Source organism: Panonychus citri, unplaced genomic scaffold, assembly GCF_014898815.1.
Source record: "Panonychus citri isolate SS breed McGregor unplaced genomic scaffold, ASM1489881v1 Contig00108, whole genome shotgun sequence".
NCBI lineage: Eukaryota > Metazoa > Arthropoda > Arachnida > Trombidiformes > Tetranychidae > Panonychus > Panonychus citri.
Genome location: NW_026515513.1, coordinates 623,235 through 642,866, shown reverse-complemented (window position 1 = coordinate 642,866; position 19,632 = coordinate 623,235). Strand labels below are relative to the sequence as shown.

General features: G+C 31.8%; 4 protein-coding genes and 1 pseudogene across 7 annotated transcripts; 2 read left to right on the top strand and 3 right to left on the bottom strand.

Moving 5' to 3' along the window:
• Nucleotides 1-1,346: 1,346 nt before the first annotated feature.
• On the bottom strand, nucleotides 1,347-4,391 carry LOC128389511 (paraplegin-like). Its single transcript, XM_053349112.1, has 5 exons — nucleotides 4,264-4,391; nucleotides 3,820-4,122; nucleotides 3,174-3,747; nucleotides 2,945-3,094; nucleotides 1,347-2,866 (listed from the first exon to the last, which is right to left on the bottom strand). Exons 2-5 carry the CDS (start codon nucleotides 4,086-4,088, stop codon nucleotides 1,484-1,486), a joined length of 2,376 nt encoding a protein of 791 aa, XP_053205087.1. The 5' UTR covers nucleotides 4,089-4,122; nucleotides 4,264-4,391; the 3' UTR covers nucleotides 1,347-1,483.
• A 24-nt stretch (nucleotides 4,392-4,415) lies between these two features.
• On the top strand, nucleotides 4,416-5,846 carry LOC128389514 (HSPB1-associated protein 1-like). Its single transcript, XM_053349119.1, has 2 exons — nucleotides 4,416-5,032; nucleotides 5,109-5,846. Exons 1-2 carry the CDS (start codon nucleotides 4,533-4,535, stop codon nucleotides 5,821-5,823), a joined length of 1,215 nt encoding a protein of 404 aa, XP_053205094.1. The 5' UTR covers nucleotides 4,416-4,532; the 3' UTR covers nucleotides 5,824-5,846.
• Nucleotides 5,847-6,067: 221 nt separating this feature from the next.
• On the bottom strand, nucleotides 6,068-7,659 carry LOC128389513 (adenylosuccinate lyase-like). The gene has a single exon (XM_053349118.1). The coding sequence runs from the start codon at nucleotides 7,505-7,507 to the stop codon at nucleotides 6,068-6,070; it is 1,440 nt and encodes a 479-aa protein (XP_053205093.1). The 5' UTR covers nucleotides 7,508-7,659.
• A 73-nt stretch (nucleotides 7,660-7,732) lies between these two features.
• On the top strand, nucleotides 7,733-19,126 carry LOC128389512 (folylpolyglutamate synthase, mitochondrial-like). 4 transcript variants are annotated; one of them, XM_053349114.1, is made up of 3 exons: nucleotides 7,733-7,919; nucleotides 12,855-14,281; nucleotides 15,141-19,126. In XM_053349114.1, exons 2-3 carry the CDS (start codon nucleotides 14,205-14,207, stop codon nucleotides 16,768-16,770), a joined length of 1,707 nt encoding a protein of 568 aa, XP_053205089.1. In that variant the 5' UTR covers nucleotides 7,733-7,919; nucleotides 12,855-14,204; the 3' UTR covers nucleotides 16,771-19,126. The 4 variants fall into 4 exon arrangements, with proteins under 4 accessions (XP_053205089.1, XP_053205088.1, XP_053205092.1 ...); XM_053349113.1 differs by lacking the exon at nucleotides 7,733-7,919 and having other exon boundaries at nucleotides 12,875-13,921; nucleotides 14,080-14,281; XM_053349117.1 differs by lacking the exons at nucleotides 7,733-7,919; nucleotides 12,855-14,281 and adding an exon at nucleotides 14,415-14,815.
• On the bottom strand, nucleotides 8,550-10,145 carry LOC128389515 (elongation of very long chain fatty acids protein 6-like; annotated as a pseudogene).
• Nucleotides 19,127-19,632: the final 506 nt, after the last annotated feature.

The following is a 19,632-nucleotide window of genomic DNA, read 5'->3' as shown; positions in this document are numbered from 1 at the left end:
TTAATTCACAATTTTGATTACATTTTTAAAAAAATTCATCATTTATTAATAGTTATCATTATAAATGAATCAGCAAATTGTAACAGTTTTGGATTTGATTGTTGAATTATTGATTTGGTAACAAAGTTAATTGCTTTTTAGTAAATTGATATTAGATTGTTGTTGTATTATTGTGTTAAACAGTTTTCACTTTTGATTGTTAATCACAATTAAGGTGTAACCTCAATTTGCTTAATCATTTCATGGTCAATGGTATTAATTTAAATTAAAATGTAATCTATTGGCTTTAACAGTTTGATTATTGTATCAACAATTTAATTCTGGTTTAATCACATAGGAAAGATAATCAATACAATGACTTGACTTTATTAACTAACGTAATTAATTTTTATGGTTTAATCATGAAAAAGTAACAATTTACTCCTCAAGAGGATTGTGAATCAATTTCACTGAAAATAAATGTCTAAATTGTTACACATGATGATTAACCATGATAATAATGATCTTTGATTATTTAAAAAGGAAAAAGGTAATTTAAAAAACTAAGAAAATGATTAAGATGATTAATCATTGAGCTCAATTGAAACTGAATTAAGATTAACTTTACCGTATTAATATCATCATTATAATTATGATTGTTGGATTGTGATCTCAAGTGAGTAATCAAATTGATTATCATTATTAACACAGATGATGATCATTATAATCAACCATTTGATTACTGGTTATCCCTTAATCATGATTATATATTAGTCCATTTGAACATATGTAATGTTAATTTCACTTATCATTTTCAATCTCAATGGATTTAATTTAATTATTCCCATGATTAATTAATTTCTCTCTGTAATTTAGATTGTCTCTCACTTTCTTAATCTTTTTCATTAACAATTTATACTTTAATCAACTACATGATCAATTGAAATAATGATGATGATTATTTAATGAGTTTTCTTACTTTGAGTTGATTTTTTCTCATCTCTTACCTTTTAATTGTTTACTGCGATTTTAAATTGTCTAATTGATTTACTTTTTGCTTTCTCTTAATTTCAACAGGTTAATTTGGTTCGTTTGGAATCCATTTCGTCTTAATTGTTTACATGTTCTGTAATGATTTGTACCGATTCATTGATAGGTTAGAAAATGATTTACTACTTTGAGTCGGTACGAATCATATCAATCATGTTTAAACCATCAAATTGTCATTCTAATTGTGATTGTCATCTTGGTTTCTCACTCTCTTGTAGTTTTGATTGTTAATAAAAACTAAATTTTTACATTATCTTACAATTAGCTAAATTGTTTCCATTATTTTCACATGAAAACTTTAAATTCATAAGGTAATGTGAGAGTTGAATTGATTGTTATTAATTATTACAATTAATTTACATTTGGTATATATCATATTACCTTATCATTACAGTTAATTGTCTAAAATATGTTGATACAATTTAAATAATAACAAAAACCAAGGTGACTTATTTTAACCTTGATTAGAGGGTTGGGAATCTGATTTGGTTTTATCGGTTGGTATTGATTCATTTGTTGGTGATTCTGAAGTTTCTTGAGTCTCCATGGTTTCATAGGGTGTTAGGTCCAGTGTCTGAATCATTTTCTTAGCTCCATGAGGTGGTGGACCGATTAACCTTTCAACATCACTGTAATTTAACACTTCCCGTGATAAAAGCTCCTCTGATAGTGTTTTCAGTTTATCCTTGTTATCGAGTAAAATTTTTTCCGTCACTTTATAGGCTTGAGTGACCATTAGGCGGGCTTGGTCGTCGATAACGTTAGCCAATCTTTTCGAGTAAGGCTTTTTTGAGAATTCAGAGTCACTTCCATCGGAGAAAGAAAGTGGACCAACTATGTCATTCATTCCGTAAACTCTTATCATCCCATAAGCCATTTTGGTGACTTTTTTAAGATCATCTTGAGCTCCGGTACTGATACGATTGAAAGTCAACGATTCGGCAACTCGACCACCTAAAGCCATGCACATCTTATCGAAAAGCTCTTCCTTTGAGTAAAGTTTTTGCTCGGTCGGAAGATATTGGGCGAATCCAAGGACATTGTTTGTTCGAGGTACAATTGTCACTTTAAGAAGAGCGTCGGTGTGTTTGAGAAGCCAACCGGTCAGTGCGTGGCCACATTCGTGATAAGCGATTACTTTTTTCTCTCCCGGAGTCATGACTGAACTTTTTTTCTCAATACCACCGATCACTCTTTCCACGGCGTATTCAAGATCATCTGGACCAACTGATTTGCGTTTGTATCGAGCAGCGTTAAGAGCGGCTTCATTGCAAACATTAGCGATATCAGCACCACTGAAGCCAGGAGTTAATGAGGCCAGACGAGATCCAACTTGTTCTGGTTTAATTGAAAGTTTGATATTTTTTAAATATTTTTCAAATGTTTCCTGTCGCTCCTCAAGAGTAGGTAAATCTATCAATATGTGACGATCAAATCGACCAGGTCGAAGTAGAGCTTTGTCTAGTACTTCAGCTCGATTTGTAGAGGCCAATAGAATAACACCTTCTCGACCCGCCATACCGTCCATTTCAACTAGAAGTTGATTCAATGTTTGCTCTTCTTCACCTGATGTTTCCACTCGAGTTCCACTTCGCTTCTTTCCGATCGCGTCAATTTCATCGATATAAACTATACATGGTGCTCGTTTTCGAGCTTCTTTAAATAAATCTCTAACCCGTGATGCACCTAATCCACCAATCATCTCAATGAATTCCGTTCCAGCCATCGCCAGGAAAGGTACATTAGCTTCAGAAGCAACGGCCTTGGCTAACATTGTTTTACCACAACCAGGAGGCCCTAAAAGTAAAACTCCTCGTGGTACTTTAGCACCTAAGGCCTGAAGAGGAAAAAAGAAAATAAAATTGAAACATTAGAATAATGTTCAAATTTATTCTTTAGATTATTCATTTCTTACCCTGAATTTTTCTGGGGCTTTCAGGTAATCGACAAACTCCATTATCTCAACTTTAGCCTCTTTTAGTCCGGCCACATCGGCAAACTTAACTCCTTTACCGGCTCCAGTTAAAGAATCGACTACCGTGAATCGAGCTCGACCAAGTTTAGTCTGGAAATTAGAGTAAATGTTGTCAAGATTAGAAGACCAATTGAACTTGGAATTTGGAGAAAAAATTAAAATGTCTTACAAACATATTATTTGGTGAGACACTCGACTTGACTTGGGTTAACGACAAAGCGTATAAGGCCAATAAAAGTAAAAGAAGTAGAGTAATGTAACTATTGTCACCACCTCGTTCGTAGATAACAGGGATACCATTTTCTGAGCTTATTCCAAGAGCTTCTTCTGCTTTTCTCAGCTTTGTTTCAAAAGATTCGACATCAACAACGTTTAAGAAAAAAGTCTTCATGTAGGGTCGTTTTCCTTGGATTATTGCTCCATCGTGAAGATGGACAATTACCATGTTACGATCAGGTCGAACAACTAATTGTTTAACTTCTCCTGTTCTTAACATAAGATGATAGAATTCATTCCAAGAAATAAATCCCATGTTCATATCGGCTTGTGGATCAGAACTCATTGCATATAATATGTAACCAACTAGAAACATGGAGAAAGCTGAATGGATGAACATGTTCACTTTTTTATCGTCTTTAATTTCCTTCTCTTTATCTTCTTCCTTATTTTTATTGTCATTATTTTCATCTTTTTTACTATCACTGGAATTAGCTCGAGATTGTCTATCCAAAGGTGATCTAAATCTAAAATTGAAAAGAAGCGAAATAAATTAGATTTTGTTTCTCTCATAATTTGTTTCATAAAGAAAATCTTACCGTTCACTTTTCTTCTTATCTTCCTTTGGTGATGTTGAATAATTCTGAATGATTAGATGATTTCCATAGGCTGTAACTCTAATAGAATTTAAATTTCTAAACAATGTTACCATAGAAGAATCTTTAATTAATCCATAATTAGAAGCTTTTGATGACATATAATTTCGAACCAATAATTGACTTAACAATGGACGACATCGTTGGCAAACAGTCAAAGGTGATGATTTAATTGGTATACAAATCAATTTACCAAATGACAATGAAGCCATTTTGATCACTTCAATCAATAAACCAGCCAACAATCTAACAATCAAAGAAGAAAAAGTAAATCAATCAAATCAAATCAGAAATAAAATTCTAAAAAAGAAAACAATTCAGATTCTCTCGATTTACATTCTTATGATAAATAACAATTTATATAAATAGATGAAAGTTCATACTTACAATAAGAAGATTGTTTCTTAATAATTTAACTAAAAGCAATTTATCAGCAATTAAATCACCGAGAATAAGCTTAACAATCAAATTGATTAAATTCAGAATCAGAATTTCATCACTTGATCAGCTGTTCTTTAAGGGGCTGTATTGATATTGCAAAGAATTTTTTTCTTCGCTTAATTTGAATTCTTGTGAATTTTAATTTGATTGTTTATTTGTTTCTTTTCAAAGTAAATTGTTGACAGTTGATTTTTTTGATAGTTAATTTTAATTCCATGGATGAACTAACCTTTGATTCACGTAAAAATAACGAACCATTGGTTGTTCGTAAGAGTAAAATTATCCAAAATTGGCCATGTTTCCATTGGAAAGACCAAGATTGGTTATCTAATTTTGGATCATCACAATTAACTTTTCGATTACATTTAAATCAATTTGGTGACATTCCTTGGGAGAATAAATCATCCGGACGGATCGTTTCAACTCTTGGCCATTTTTTAGACTGGAGAAGAAAAAGAATCAACGATTTACCGAGTGATAATCCATTCACCCAATTTGATTCTAACCTATTCTGGTCTTACAGTTCATACAATCACTTGGCTAAATTACCAATCGAGGGTTTAATCAAATCAATTAACTGGTCATCCATCGGGTTTGGCTCCAATCTTGGTGTTAATGGTGATTCAAGTACTTTCTGGATTGGGTCAAAAGGAGCAGCCACACCCTGTCATTACGACACTTATGGTTATAATTTGGTCGCTCAAATAGCTGGAAGGTAAATGGTCAGTTAATTGGATCCATTTCTTTTGATTTAATTCAGTTGTTTGAACCTCTCTTTTTGATTGTTTAAGGAAGCTTTGGATTCTTTTTCCACCAAAGGATTCGGATAATCTTTACCCAACAAGAATACCTTATGAAGAGTCCAGTGTGTTTAGTGAGGTGAATATTGAATCAGCCGATTGTGATTTACATCCCAAATTTAGAGACACTTGCCCGTTGATGGTTACCCTTGGCCCTGGTGATGTCCTTTATGTACCTTACCATTGGTGGCATTATGTCAAGTGTATAGATGACCAACCTGATGACCTTTGTATCTCAATAAACCAATGGCTACCAATGAGTGGCTCAAATTGCGACTCACTTACCGAAGGTCTAACCAGCCTTTTAGTGGCCACTTTATTCCCGTTTTATCAACCACCCACTGAAGATTGGCTTGTCGACTCAAACGCTGAGGAAACCTTGACCCATCCCTCTGATATAATTGACCTGGTTGGTCAATTAGCCACATCAATTTCTAATGAGTCGGATAATTTTATCGAAAAAGTTGATCGCTGGATTGACATTGTACCCAATGAATGTGAAAAATTAACACCAGTTAATTGTCAACAATTGAATGAATATTTTACTTCACCATCGTTACCAATTGACATTGACGGAAACGGGAAATGGAAAGGAAAAACCTCAAAGCGAAAAGATTTAAACAAAAAAATCTCAAGAGCAAATATAATCAATTCTATCCTTAAACCTGAAGTGATTCAATTAATTGCTAAAAATTTACTGGAATAAAGTGAAAGTAGATTGAAAATTAACTCGACCCGAGTTGTTAATCTACTCGAAAAAGGAAAAAGTTAAAAAGCCTTAACCAAAGATTAACTTTAGCTTGAGGCTATTCCAATGGGCACTGGTCAGTTTTGGAAAAAAAGGAGCAACAATTAACTACTGGAAATTAATCAAGAGCCAAGAAAAAAGGAAATTAAATCAATTTCAACAATCCATTGTTGTATTGATTATTGCAGTGATAATCATCAATCTATTTATTAACACTCGCTTTTACACTCATCAGATTACGATAATGGTGAATTGCTGGTTCTACTTCAGCTCTGATAAATTCAATCACTTGTCTTGGTGCTCGACCAACAAACGATTTAGCATCAGTTAATTGTCTCAATTCATCTTTGATTGGTTCAAAGTATCGGTGCTTTTCAATTCGATCCAAAAGGTCATTGTTTTTACCAAATTGTTTAACTTGAAGAGCGGCTTCATGGGACAATTGTCGAATCATTTCATGGCACTCTTGTCGATTGGCACCTTTTTTAACCATCGCAAGGATCACATTTTCGGTGGCCATAAATGGTAATTCTTGGTTAATGTTTCTTTCAATTACAGCGGGATAAACAATGAAACCTTCGCAAACATTTTGTAAAGTAATTAATACTTCATCGGCAGTGATAAAAGCTTCAGGTATGATAACCCGACGAATTGCACTGTCATCGAGTGTCCTTTCCATCCATTGAACCGAATGAGTGTTTAATGCCGAAGACATGATTCCCATGAGATGTCGGGCTAATGAACAACATCTTTCCGACCTCATTGGATTACGTTTATAAGGCATAGCACTTGAGCCGATTTGTGTCTCTTCAAATGGTTCCTCGATCTCTTTCATATGGGCCAATAAACGTAAATCGGTACAAATTTTATGAATTGTCGATCCAAGGCCTGCGATTGCACCCAAAACCTCAACATCAACTTTACGAGAATATGTTTGTCCACAAACAATTAAACTTGAATCGAATCCAGAGTAACGAGTTACCAAATCATCCAACTTTTTAACCTTTTCTTCATCGTTGTTAAACAATTGAAGGAAAGAAGCCTGAGTTCCGGTGGTTCCTTTGCACCATCGAAATCTCAATTCATTGCGAACTCGCTCGAAATTTTTCAAGTCCATAAGAAGATCGTTAATCCATAAACAGGCTCTTTTACCGACGGTGACAAGTTGCGCTGGTTGGAAATGTGTGTACCCCAAGGTTGGTAAGTCATGATATTTGCGAGCAAATTTGGTTAACCGATCAATACAACGAGCTAATCGAGGAAGCAAAATGTTAAATCCATCCTTAATTTGGATTAAATCGGTATTATCACCAACGAAACAACTTGTTGCTCCTAAATGGATTATCGGTGCAGCCTTAACACAACGGGAAGCAAATTCATGTACATGAGCCATAACATCATGACGGGTACGTTTTTCGTCCTGAGCCACAAATCCAAAGTCCATTTTATCGACATTTGCCTCCATTTCACTGATCTGTTCATCACTAATATTAATTCCCAAAGATTGTTGAGCTTTAGCCAAATTAACCCACAACAATCGCCAAGTCGAAAATTTCTTATCATCACTGAAATTTTTTCTCATTTCCAAGCTTCCATATCTTTGGGATAAAGGTGATTGATAAATCCCATGAATTTCCTCCATGATGAATAACAAAAAAACGAGAGAAAAAAAGAAAACAATTAAGTAAAAGTGAATAGAAACACAAAAAGCAAAATAATCAAAGAGAAGACGAAAAAAAGACAAAACAATCAAAATAATCTTAGTATTTTTCAAATGACCTTTCAAATAGACTCGGAACTTCAGTGGTATGAGTTTGAGCGATATTCAATTGTCATATCAAAAGATCAAAGTAGATTAAAAATTAACTCGATCCGAGTTGTTAATCTACTCGAAAAAGGAAAAAGTTAGAAAGCCTTAACCAAAGATTAACTTTAGCTTGAGGCTATTCCAATGGGCACTGGTCAGTTTTGGAAAAAAGGAACAACAATTAACTACTGGAAATTAATCAAGAGCCAAGAAAAAAGGAAATTAAACCAATTCCAACAATGCAAAGGTAAAAATTTAATTTCTCAATGAAGTTCAACCTAATTATCTAAACTTTCAACACGAAAACAATAACAATTAAATTATTACGTTTTCTTTAAACCAATAATCATGATGATCACAATTAAGCAAATAAGCAAATAAGGTATTGATTTAAAGATGAGCTCAAGCAATCAAATCTAATTCTAATTGATTGTTCGCCCAATCAATTGCTTGTTTTCATACTTTATAACCATTAACAATTAATTCCCATTTTGACAAGTTGTCATCTCGATTGTTAATTGTTTCACATGTCTCTCCTTATTTGTTAATGATTACAGGTAAATCCCGACAATTTAATCATTGACATGAAATTCTTAACCATTGAAGGTCCATTGGATTTACATTGATACACATTAATTGCAATCAGGTAAATTGATATAATAACAATTAAATTTAGTTGAGTGAACTTAACCCATGAACATTAATTGTTGAAACAAGTAAAAACCTTGAAAGTTGTTTAGGTTACCTTGTTTACTAACAATTTAAATTGTATCAAATGATTAATTTTACTCAACAATATGAGTTATGAATTAATTTGTAAAAACAATTAACCTTCAACTGAGATGTAAAACAAAAAATAACTGATAGTCTTCAACAATTACTAAATCAATTTGTTTAATCAATGAGAAAAAAAAGTTTACATTATTTAAATTACAATTAGATCATTGATTGTTATTGAACTTTGAATTACAATCAATCAGTTGAAGAGTGAAAGAGAGAGAGTAAGAGAGAGAGAGTAAAAAAATGAAGTTAATTTTGTTAATTGTGTTGAGATGATAAAAATCAGGTGACTATGATGATGGCGATTGGGATATGATTAAGTTAATTAATCTTTCTTGGGTCTAATTGTTGATTGAGGTGATGGTGTTTTCTTGAAGAAATAACTTTGAATGAAAAAGTTACAGAAAAGGATAAAGTAACTGAAGTAGATTGAGAAACTGAATAAACTTTCACCCAAGGTTATTTTACAAGGAACATCGGTCAGTTTCATGGTCAAACCATAAGAGGCCACATAAAAGCCGATCATCATTTGAGCGATTTGAAGAGTTGTAATGGAAACGGCGATCGGTTTGGGAATTCGTACTCGAAGAGCTCGAAGTGCATAATAAGAGTACATGAGAGAATGGACAAAATAATTCATCGATCCTGTCCATCGATTAATGGCCACCATACCAGGGAAATAGGTGAAAACACAGATAACGGTCATCGCATGATGGTACCAATGAAGAAATGAAAGTTTTGTTTTCGCAAAATGATGAAAGCGGTGTCACCAAATTCAAACACTTTGGACCAGACAAACAGCCAAGACCAAAAGAGAACCATTTTATCCGATTTGTAAGAATTGTCGCAAGCCGCACAGTGGAAGCCATCATTGTATAAAGTGGACACTATTTCGGGTACCATGTAATACGAACCAGCGATTGAAAATATTCCCAAAACAGCGGACCAAAGAGCCAATGGTAAACGAAGATCATAAGGTTTCCTATTGGACATGTAAATGAGTCCAAGGCGAACGGCGAAAACGTAAATTGCCGCAAACCAGAAGCAAATTGTCCAATTAGCTGAATGCCAATCAACCCATGATTTAGAATCCCAAAGGCTTGGGGTAAACCAAGTTCGAAGTACTTTAGGATTCATATTGGAACTTGTCCAATTTGAAGAGATTACAGATTCGCTTGGTAAAAGCACGTTAACACCACCACTGGTCATCTTGAGTGTCGATGTAGATTGTGACACTAATAAAGAAATGGAAGGAAAATAAATTTAGTCCAAATTAAGAACACAAAACAGTAGAAGAAAAAAAAACCGAATAATAAATCACAGAATTGGATGTTGATCAAATTTAATTGTTGTCGAATATAAAATAATATTCAGTAATCGTGTTGGTTTACTTTTAGAGGCACTAATTGTAGCTATAAATTGTGAGATTTTGTCAACTAATCAACTGATTGAGATGTAAACGTAAACTGATTGTTGATGTTTCGTTACTCTGGGTTAATATAATATCCCTTATGATGATGATGGAAAAAGCTAAATTGTAACAATTAGATTTGAAAGCGGAAACATTGGTCCTTCTTAACCTTTCATCCTGATCGACCTTCGATGTCGCACTGAATACGCACTGTAGGTGGATGAGGAAGACAAATGAGAGAGAAAGAGAGAGAGAGAGAAAAGGGAGTGACACTCGAAAAATATTCTTAAATTAGTTGAAGCGAATAAAAAAGAAAACAAAAAATTAAGAAAAACCTTGAATTCTAACAATTAACTAATTGTAAGGTAACATTTGTTGTTCTTCTCACTGTTAACGGATTTAAGGATTGATGATTGTGTCGTTGTCGTTTTTAATTGTTACCACACATCTACAGTAGTTGACAATTTATTAAATTGCTGTTAAATCGTAAATAATAAACAAAACCCACTCACTGATTCACAAGGTAAGGTGAAAGTTAGTTGAATTTGCAACAAAAAAAAAGTAACAATTAACACTGATTGTGATGAATTGTAGAGGAAATAAATCAACACAGACTCAAGATAATTTTGATTCAGTTAAGTTAATTGTTTACAATCAAATGAATGAAAAAAAAGGTCGTGTGTTTCATTGATCAGGAGACTTGAAGACAACTGATTGTAAATAGTACGAAGTTGATTAATATCCGGAGAGTGAAGAGTAACAACAATTTAACTCCCTCGACCAATCAACTAATCAACCTCCCACTTTTTGTTTTACCTTCTCTCATCTTAATCTTAGCAATTAAGTTAATTTTTTTTCTTCTTCTCCATCTTTTAAACCCTTAATCCGATTCACTGAACAATCAGATAGTTTGATTGTTATTCTGATCATTGTTGATGATTAAAAAACTGAGTAAACATACAATTTATTTGATCAACTTTTGGCTCAATGATAAACTCACTTTAATGGTGAATCATTTGATTATTTGTGAATCAATTGTAATCAACCAGCAATTAACTTGCCAACTGATTCACAATCTCTTAATCAAGGTTAATCTTAAGTCTTTTTTAAATCTCCTCTGAAAATCCTTTAATCCTCTCGCTCTTTGGGACTAATCCAATTGAAGGAAATAAGCTTTCAATGGAAATCTCAATTAATCCAATTTAAATTAATTCTTAATTGTTAATAGAAATTGTTAATTTTCTGCTTACCATCGTTAATTTTTTTTGATTTCCTTGAAACAATTAACTTCCCAATAATGATTAGCTTACTGGATACTGATTGTTGTTGTTGTAGTTAGCTGATTGTTGTGGATAATATAATTGTTATTATTTTATTATTTTGATTGCTATTAAATTGTTGTGAAAATGATTGTATGTTGGTGATGATTAGTTAAGGTGTATTAATTTTTTTCGTTGATTGTTGTATCCAAACAATAATAAATTAACACATAATTAACAAGAATCAACAATTTTGTTTCCAACTAATTGTAAGTTAAATTGTTGGCTTGTTACTTTCAACTATTTTTGGCAATTAACTTGATATTCATTCATATATAATTAAGTTAAATTGTTAGTGAACAATTTAAATTTAAACATTTAAAGGATAATAAAAAAATTTATATCTATTTCTGATCATTTTGATGATTAACTTAATCATTGAAATTGTCGTTTTTTAATTTGATTGACTTTGATTTTGTTTTCCATCCAATTGTCTTGCCATTTAATTTGATTTGGTTAATTGATTATTTACTTTGATTGTTGTTGTTGTTGTTGGTCTCCATCATCATTGTAACTTTAATTGGTCATGATTGAGTTAATTGTTTTAGGTGTTAATAATTGTTGTAATATATTTTAGCTTCTGTTTTAGGTTAATTGTTGACCTACAATTAATTGTGTTCATTTTTCAGGTTGATTATATTCACAATTAAAAATCATCCATTACTTTCACATTTACTGTTAACTAATTTAGTTTTCAAAAGTCGTTACCAATCAATCACTGATCATGATGAGTTAATAATAATCAATATAAATTTGGTAATTGAAATTGTCGATAATTAAACTTTTATGATCTAAATTAAGATGATTAAAGTTTTCGGATTAAATTGATTAGTGATTAACTTTTTTCCCCTTTGATTACATTTTTGATCTAATTTATAACAGGAAATTATAACAATTAACTTTAATTCATTTACTTTAGTTCATTTATTCAGGTTACAATCAGTTTCTCTGTAAACAGAAATCTATTTTCAATTAGTCGTTATATTTAATTGTTAACAGACAATTTCCTTGTATAAAATTAACTGATTAACTATCAATCCTAATGATTAAGTTTCTTTATTAGCTCAAATGGAGTTTTATTAACGACGAAAATAATAATTACCGATGTAAGTAAACATTGAGAACAATTTATAATCGATTGATCAATTAATTGGATTGACTCTCATTGGTTATCACTCAGTCAATTGTGACAATTAATCCATAGATTGTAACAATTAGAATGTTGACAAATTTAAGTAGTCGAACCAGTTTGACAATTTCAATTCGGTTAACCTGTTTTCTTTTCTATCAATTAATCTTAACTGATTCACGAAATTCATCTTTCCATTTCTTCATCTTTTTCTACTACTCTCATCATCTTAATCACAATCAATTCTAATCCAGTTGATTATCTTTTATTCATTTGCTAATTTAGATCGATTTGTGTATATTGGAAGAAGAGAAAATGTTATTGTCGATTTAAATTCTAATATTTCGTAATTATTTTTGATACTATTTGGATTTCCATTGATGCGAGTATTGGATAAACAGAAAACTGATTAGAATTGGATTAACTTGATCTTCGTTTATATTATATTGTGACTTAAATCATCATCGATTGTAGTTAATTTTTACTGTTACTCTCGTTCCATATTCAACCAATGTTTTGCTATTCTATTTTACGTTGGAACAGTTAATTTTCCAGATCAATCGGATGGTCGTTGGTCAACAAATGAACCAATGGATTAAGAAATCAGTTCATTTTTGAATGTTAATCTCTTGATCGATTGTGCCCTTGGAGATCTACCGATTGATTCATGGTGAAACTCAGATCACGCGGATAAAATAGTTTCCTCTTACCGCTAGAGGCGATTTTTGGACTTGATAATATTTATATGAGCAGGTCGATGTCAATTGGCCATTCGAGGATTGAATAAGTCAATCCAATGGTCCAAGTTTTATGTTTATTGTCAACTGGACTTGGACAATTACAAACCTTTGATTATAACGGTTAGTCATTCATTCAATTTCATTGGAAGTGTCCTTGATTAGAATCAGTAAAATTTGAAGGACATTCAACAATCAGTCTATTATTATCGTCCTGATGGTCAACAATGATTGATGTTCATGACTATTGATAGAAAAATCATCCAACGATCACATTATCAGTCGAGATTAATTGATCTTAATCCAATTCCATCTAACAGTAATTAAAATGTGAAATAAACTGAACACAGATCAATGTAACATTGAAATCCATAATTGCAACTTCTACCTAATTAAGGCAGAAATTCATCAAATCAAATGTTCAATCAACTAATCGAATCCCCAAAACTGGTAAATAAAAAATTGGCGCGCAAACAATTAGCTCATCCAAGAGGTCAACTGAATTCTGAACTGTGGAAATCCAAATTTGAAAAGGCAATTTATCAGGTTACTAATCAATCAAATTAAAAATCGAATCCAAGATGAACACATAACAATCAATACGAATCGAAATCGAGTTAACCAAAACTTCATTTTCTCTGCAAATAAAAGTCTATTTTCACTGAATCTTCTCTAAGTTTAGATCAACATCTGAGATTCTTTGTTATTGTTTAGAATGTAAACTTTAGACATTTAATTGTTTTCTTTTTGTTTAATTTTCGTTCATTAAATTGTCATTGATTTAATTGTCTACAAATGATTTCCTGGTTTAACACTCGAACCATAACCTTGTTCCAACAATTATAATGATTATGTTACCTTGTAAGAGGAACGGTAAGTTTACCGGTAGAGAGTAATGATCAGTTTTATGGATTAACTAATTGGATTGTTTTCCAAATTGATTCTAATTAACTGATGATTAAATCAATAGAATATCAAAAATATTAAATCATCCATGATAATCTTCACTCTTTAATCCATTGGTCTTTAAGATTATGTCTTTTTCCCTTTTGGATCCGAGACTCTGATTGTTTCAACCTTTCCGATTATCTCTCCACCTATTGATTGTTAATCTATCGTTTAATCATTGATTAAACTAATCACTTTCTCTGTGACCATGTGCTGGTTAACTAATCCAGTTAAATATTCACATTGCTCTTGGAGATCATCACATTTAACTTACTCTTCAATCAGGTAAATATTTAAATTGTAATCTCTTTTCTCAGTTTTGAGTGTTTTCGATTTTTTTTCCTCTCACTCTTAATTATCATATGAGAATTCACCTTCACTACCCACTAATTAACCGTCCAATTAATTTCTAATAATCTTCTCAAGTGTCACAATTAGAATGTTGACAAATTTAAGTAGTCGAACCAGTTTGACAATTTCAATTCGGTTAACCTGTTTTCTTTTCTATCAATTAATCTTAACTGATTCACGAAATTCATCTTTCCATTTCTTCATCTTTTTCTACTACTCTCATCATCTTAATCACAATCAATTCTAATCCAGTTGATTATCTTTTATTCATTTGCTAATTTAGATCGATTTGTGTATATTGGAAGAAGAGAAAATGTTATTGTCGATTTAAATTCTAATATTTCGTAATTATTTTTGATACTATTTGGATTTCCATTGATGCGAGTATTGGATAAACAGTAAACTGATTAGAATTGGATTAACTTGATCTTCGTTTATATTATATTGTGACTTAAATCATCATCGATTGTAGTTAATTTTTACTGTTACTCTCGTTCCATATAACATAACTTGAACCACTTTAAAACACTCTGAGCCCTAAGAGTCAACAATCACTCGAGTCTCAAACTATTGATTAGATTGTTGGTGATTAATGATCAAAAGAATCATTTAATTTATTAATACAATCACAATATCCTCTTATATCCTAACAGTTTACCCCAATAATCTTAATTGCTAATTTATCTCGTGCCTTCTTAATTGTTTCTAAACTTTCTCACTCTTAACATTTATTGCTAATTGTTACCCGTTTACTAATTTCCTATTTCTAATGTTATTTTTGTTTTGGTATCAGAACAATTTACGGACAATCAATGGACTCCAAGAACAGTGTTGTTGCTGTTAATCAAGCAAAGGAACAATTAACCAATGGTGATATGAATGGATTAAAGATTCCCAATGGATTAAGAAAGTCTCATAAATCTTATTCGGAAACTTTGATTAGACTCATGGAGTTTGATAATAACACCAGTGTTTTAAAGCGAGTTAATCCAAAGAATATCAAAGAATCAAGTAATAAGCTTAACCTGTTAATCCAGTTATTGGATAAGATTAACATTAAATTGGATCATCTAAATAAACTTAATGTAATTCATATCGCTGGTACCAAAGGTAAAGGGTCAACTTGTGCTTACGTTGAAAGGATATTAAGGGAAAGAGGTTATAAAACTGGACTTTACACTTCACCTCATCTTGTTTCGGTTCGTGATCGTATCAGAATATCTGGTCAGCCGATTTCAATGGAATCATTTGTGGACTATTTCTGGTCAGTTGAACCAAAGATCGCTGGACATGACGAGAAACCCGGTTTCTTTATGTTCCTAACCTTGTTGAGTTTTCACATTTTCCTGGAGGAAAAAGTTGATGTAACCATTTTGGAAACTGGTATTGGTGGGGAATTTGATTGTACCAATATTGTTCCCGCTCCGATTGTTACTGGAATCACATCTCTTGGTATTGACCACACAACCGTTCTTGGTGATACATTGGAATCTATTGCTTGGCATAAAGCGGGTATTCTTAAGCCCAATGTTACATGTTTCTCATCACCCCAACCCGAATCAGCGATAAAAGTTATCCAAGATCGAGCGAGGGAAAAAAATTGTCCACTTTTTGTTTGTCCGACACTAGATGAGTACCAGAAATTGACCCCAGGCCAAATTTCACTTGGAATTGATGGTCAAGCTCAGAAAACAAATGCATCTCTTGCGTTAAAATTGTCTCGATATTGGCATGATAACCATAAGGTCAAATTTTCTCCGTCCAATGGCTTATGTGAAGTTTCATCAAATGATGGAAATAGTTTCCCGTTGACCTCAGAGGAGATTCATGGGCTCGAAGATACTACTTGGCCTGGTCGATGTCAATTGGTCACTCGAGGATCGATTAAATATTTTCTCGATGGCGCTCATACTGTCGAGAGTTTAGACAATTGTCTTGAATGGTACAATCGAAAATCTCGAGAAATAAGACAATCCGATGGTCCAATAGTTCGAGTTTTATGCTTCTTCTCAGCTGGACTTCGACAATTTGAACCTTTAATTCAACGAGTGGCTCATGAGAAATTTGATTTTGCACTTTTTCCCTCCAATCATATTGATCAACCTGAAAAATATCCCGAAATCATGACTGATTCAAGATACGGAATCGAAGACATAACTGATCGTATAACTAAAACTCGACTCCTTTGGCAATCAATTCAACGGGAAAATGGACGAGATTCAGTTAATTGTAAACAATTTACAAGTTTATCAAAAACTTTAAACTATTTGGAAACCACATTATCATCACAATTATCTGATAAACAATTAACTGATTCACTTGATGATTGTAAACTTCACGTTCTAGTCACTGGAAGTTTAGTTTTCGTTGGCAATGTTTTAACCTTAATTGATGATTCTAACAAATCATATTTAAATGGTTAACAAAAGCAACAATTTAATCAACCCTTTATCATTTATCGTTTAATTGTTAATCGTTAAAACTAATCAGACACAAAAATGGATCCATTTGCATCAACACAATTTCCTCATCAACATTTACAAAAAGAGACAATTTTTTTTTGTTCATCAATCAAATTAATCTGATTCATGGTAATCAATGAGCAAATTGATTGTGATGAATTAATATGATGTAAATTGTCATCTAATCACTGGCTCATGATCAAAGATCACCATTGATGATCAGTTAATTATCTAATGGTACAAAATTACAGCAAAACTGAAACACCCAATTGATTGGCAAATTAATTTAAATTAATTTAATTCTGTTTCATATTCAAATGTTAACTTGTTGATTCTCATGGATTCCATGAAATTAATTTCCTTAAGTTTATTTAATTATATTTCTGCTTTAATTAGACATCTTTTTGAGAAGACAATTAACCATTATGGTGGATCAACAATCAACCGCAACAATTTAACTTCAATTGGACCATTAATTATACCAACCATTGATTCCTGTCCAATTGTTGGCTACCATTTGGATAATTGTTTCAATTATGGTTACAATTTATGGACCTCAAGTGATTCCCTAATTAAAAAGATTGTTGCTCATCAATTATACTTTTTAATTGTTTATTACCAATAATTGAATCAAATTGTGATGAAAATGTTTACTCTAGATTCTTGATTACATCTACTAATTACTCCGATCATGTTAAACAATTAACTCCATGTCCAGAGATTTATCCCTTAAATTGTGAAATTACTTTACCCTTTTATTGGATTTTAGCGATTGGTTTATTAATTGTTACACTAATTGTAATCATCATCGTAATTACTTGTTGCCTTATTGGTGCCAAAAGGAAACAATCAGAATCTAATCAACAATCAGTACGAAATTCATTTCACGAAAGATCAAACTCTTTCTACATATTAACATTTGTTTAAACACAATATCCAAATGATTTGTAAATCTAATTGTTAATTGTGTTTACTTGAACAATTAATATTGAAACAATTCAACTTGAACATATTTCCAGATACTTGGTATCAAGTATCAATATCGTTTCCACTGTAAATATAACATTGTAATAGCGATACCGATATAGAGTCTCAAGTATCTTTTTGTAAACTTTCATTGAGACAATTTAACAATTGTTCAACTCAATTCATTATTGATTATGTGACAATTAATTAATCTATTTATTGTTGATGACATTTTCACTTATGAAGAGTTGTTTGTTCACCTTTGTTTAGTTAAGAATTACAAAAAAAAATTAGATCACAATAAATTGGAATCAATTGTTTATCAACAATTAATTGTCTCTCTCTCTCTATTTTAATTCAAATTTATTAATAGAAAAAGAGGAAATTAATTTAATTGTTGAGGTAAATTGTGAGAATTAAATTTTCTAATCAACCGCTGATGTCTATGTTTACGCTGAGTGATTAGTTGATTACGATAATTGTCAATAGAAACAAGATAATCGTTCATCTGTTGATCTAATTAATTGTGTTTATTATGAAGGAAAAATTTTTCTTTCCAATGGAAAATTAAATTGTAACAATTAAATTATAATCTTCTTTTATATGTTTCAATTTTTCCTTGGATCAACAATCAAATATGTTAATTGTTCACTTTATCTGGTTATCATTATTATCACCTTGGAGTTTAATTGTTGCCCAGCAGATTGATTTCTATGAATGGTCCCAGTTAATTGATGAAAATTTGATCGATGATTTTTATCATTATATTAACAAATTTCGCGTTGAAATGACCCCCGCTTGTGCCTCGAAAATGTTACAACGACACGAGTACGCTAATTGTTACTATTCAGCGGTTGACCGATGGCGATCCAAGAGTAACTTGGACAAACTGGCCTGTTGTTTTATCCTCGATTATGAATATTGTATGTTAAATCTGATTCGCTCTGAGTGTGGCCGTTACGAGGAGACCAAGTACCGAACCTCGGACGGTTATGTTGCCGCTAAGCGACACATAATGTCCATTTTTAATTGTCTCCGTCGGTACGATGACATCGACGATTGTCGATTACCAACTTGGGCCATTATATTGATCTCAATTTCGTCGATAATTGTTTTCGTAATTATCTTAATCATCTTAAAGTGTCGCTACAATATGAGACAACGAAAAGCATTGAAACAATTAAACTACCGTAATGTTGCCTTACAATTACAGCGACAACAATTAAAATAATAATATGTAACAATTTAAATTGTCAAATTGTCTTTGCCAATTTTAACATTCATGACAATTGAATTAATCATTTTCGATAATTGTAAATAATAAACAACATTTTCTATTATTATAACTATTGATTTGTTTGTTTGATTTATACAATTTGATCAACAATTAAAACCAAATTCAACTAAGGTTGGTGGTTAATCTTGATCGTGATTAAAATAATAGTTTAAACTCATCACAATTAATTAACTTTCAAGCAAAAACAAAACGTTGTTACTTTTATTTGGTTAACAGAAAAAAAAATTTACCGTTAACTTTTAATTGTTAACTTTGAACGTGCTCATGTTGTAACTGAATTAATTTTGTTACCATCATATTCGTGTTTTAATTGTAACGAAACACGATGATAAACATAGTGATTAAGATAATCAAGATTAATCAAATGGTTCATTGATAAATAGATTCACCGTTAACTATTTTCTTGGCTTTGATTGTTGATTAAAACATGATTCGTCTTTGAGATTATCCTTTAGCACGTTGCGACAATTAATCTATGTTTAACTTAACAGTTGAATTGATTTAGGAAACTCCAATAAGCTCATCTTCATGATGATGATGATGATGATCATCATCATCAT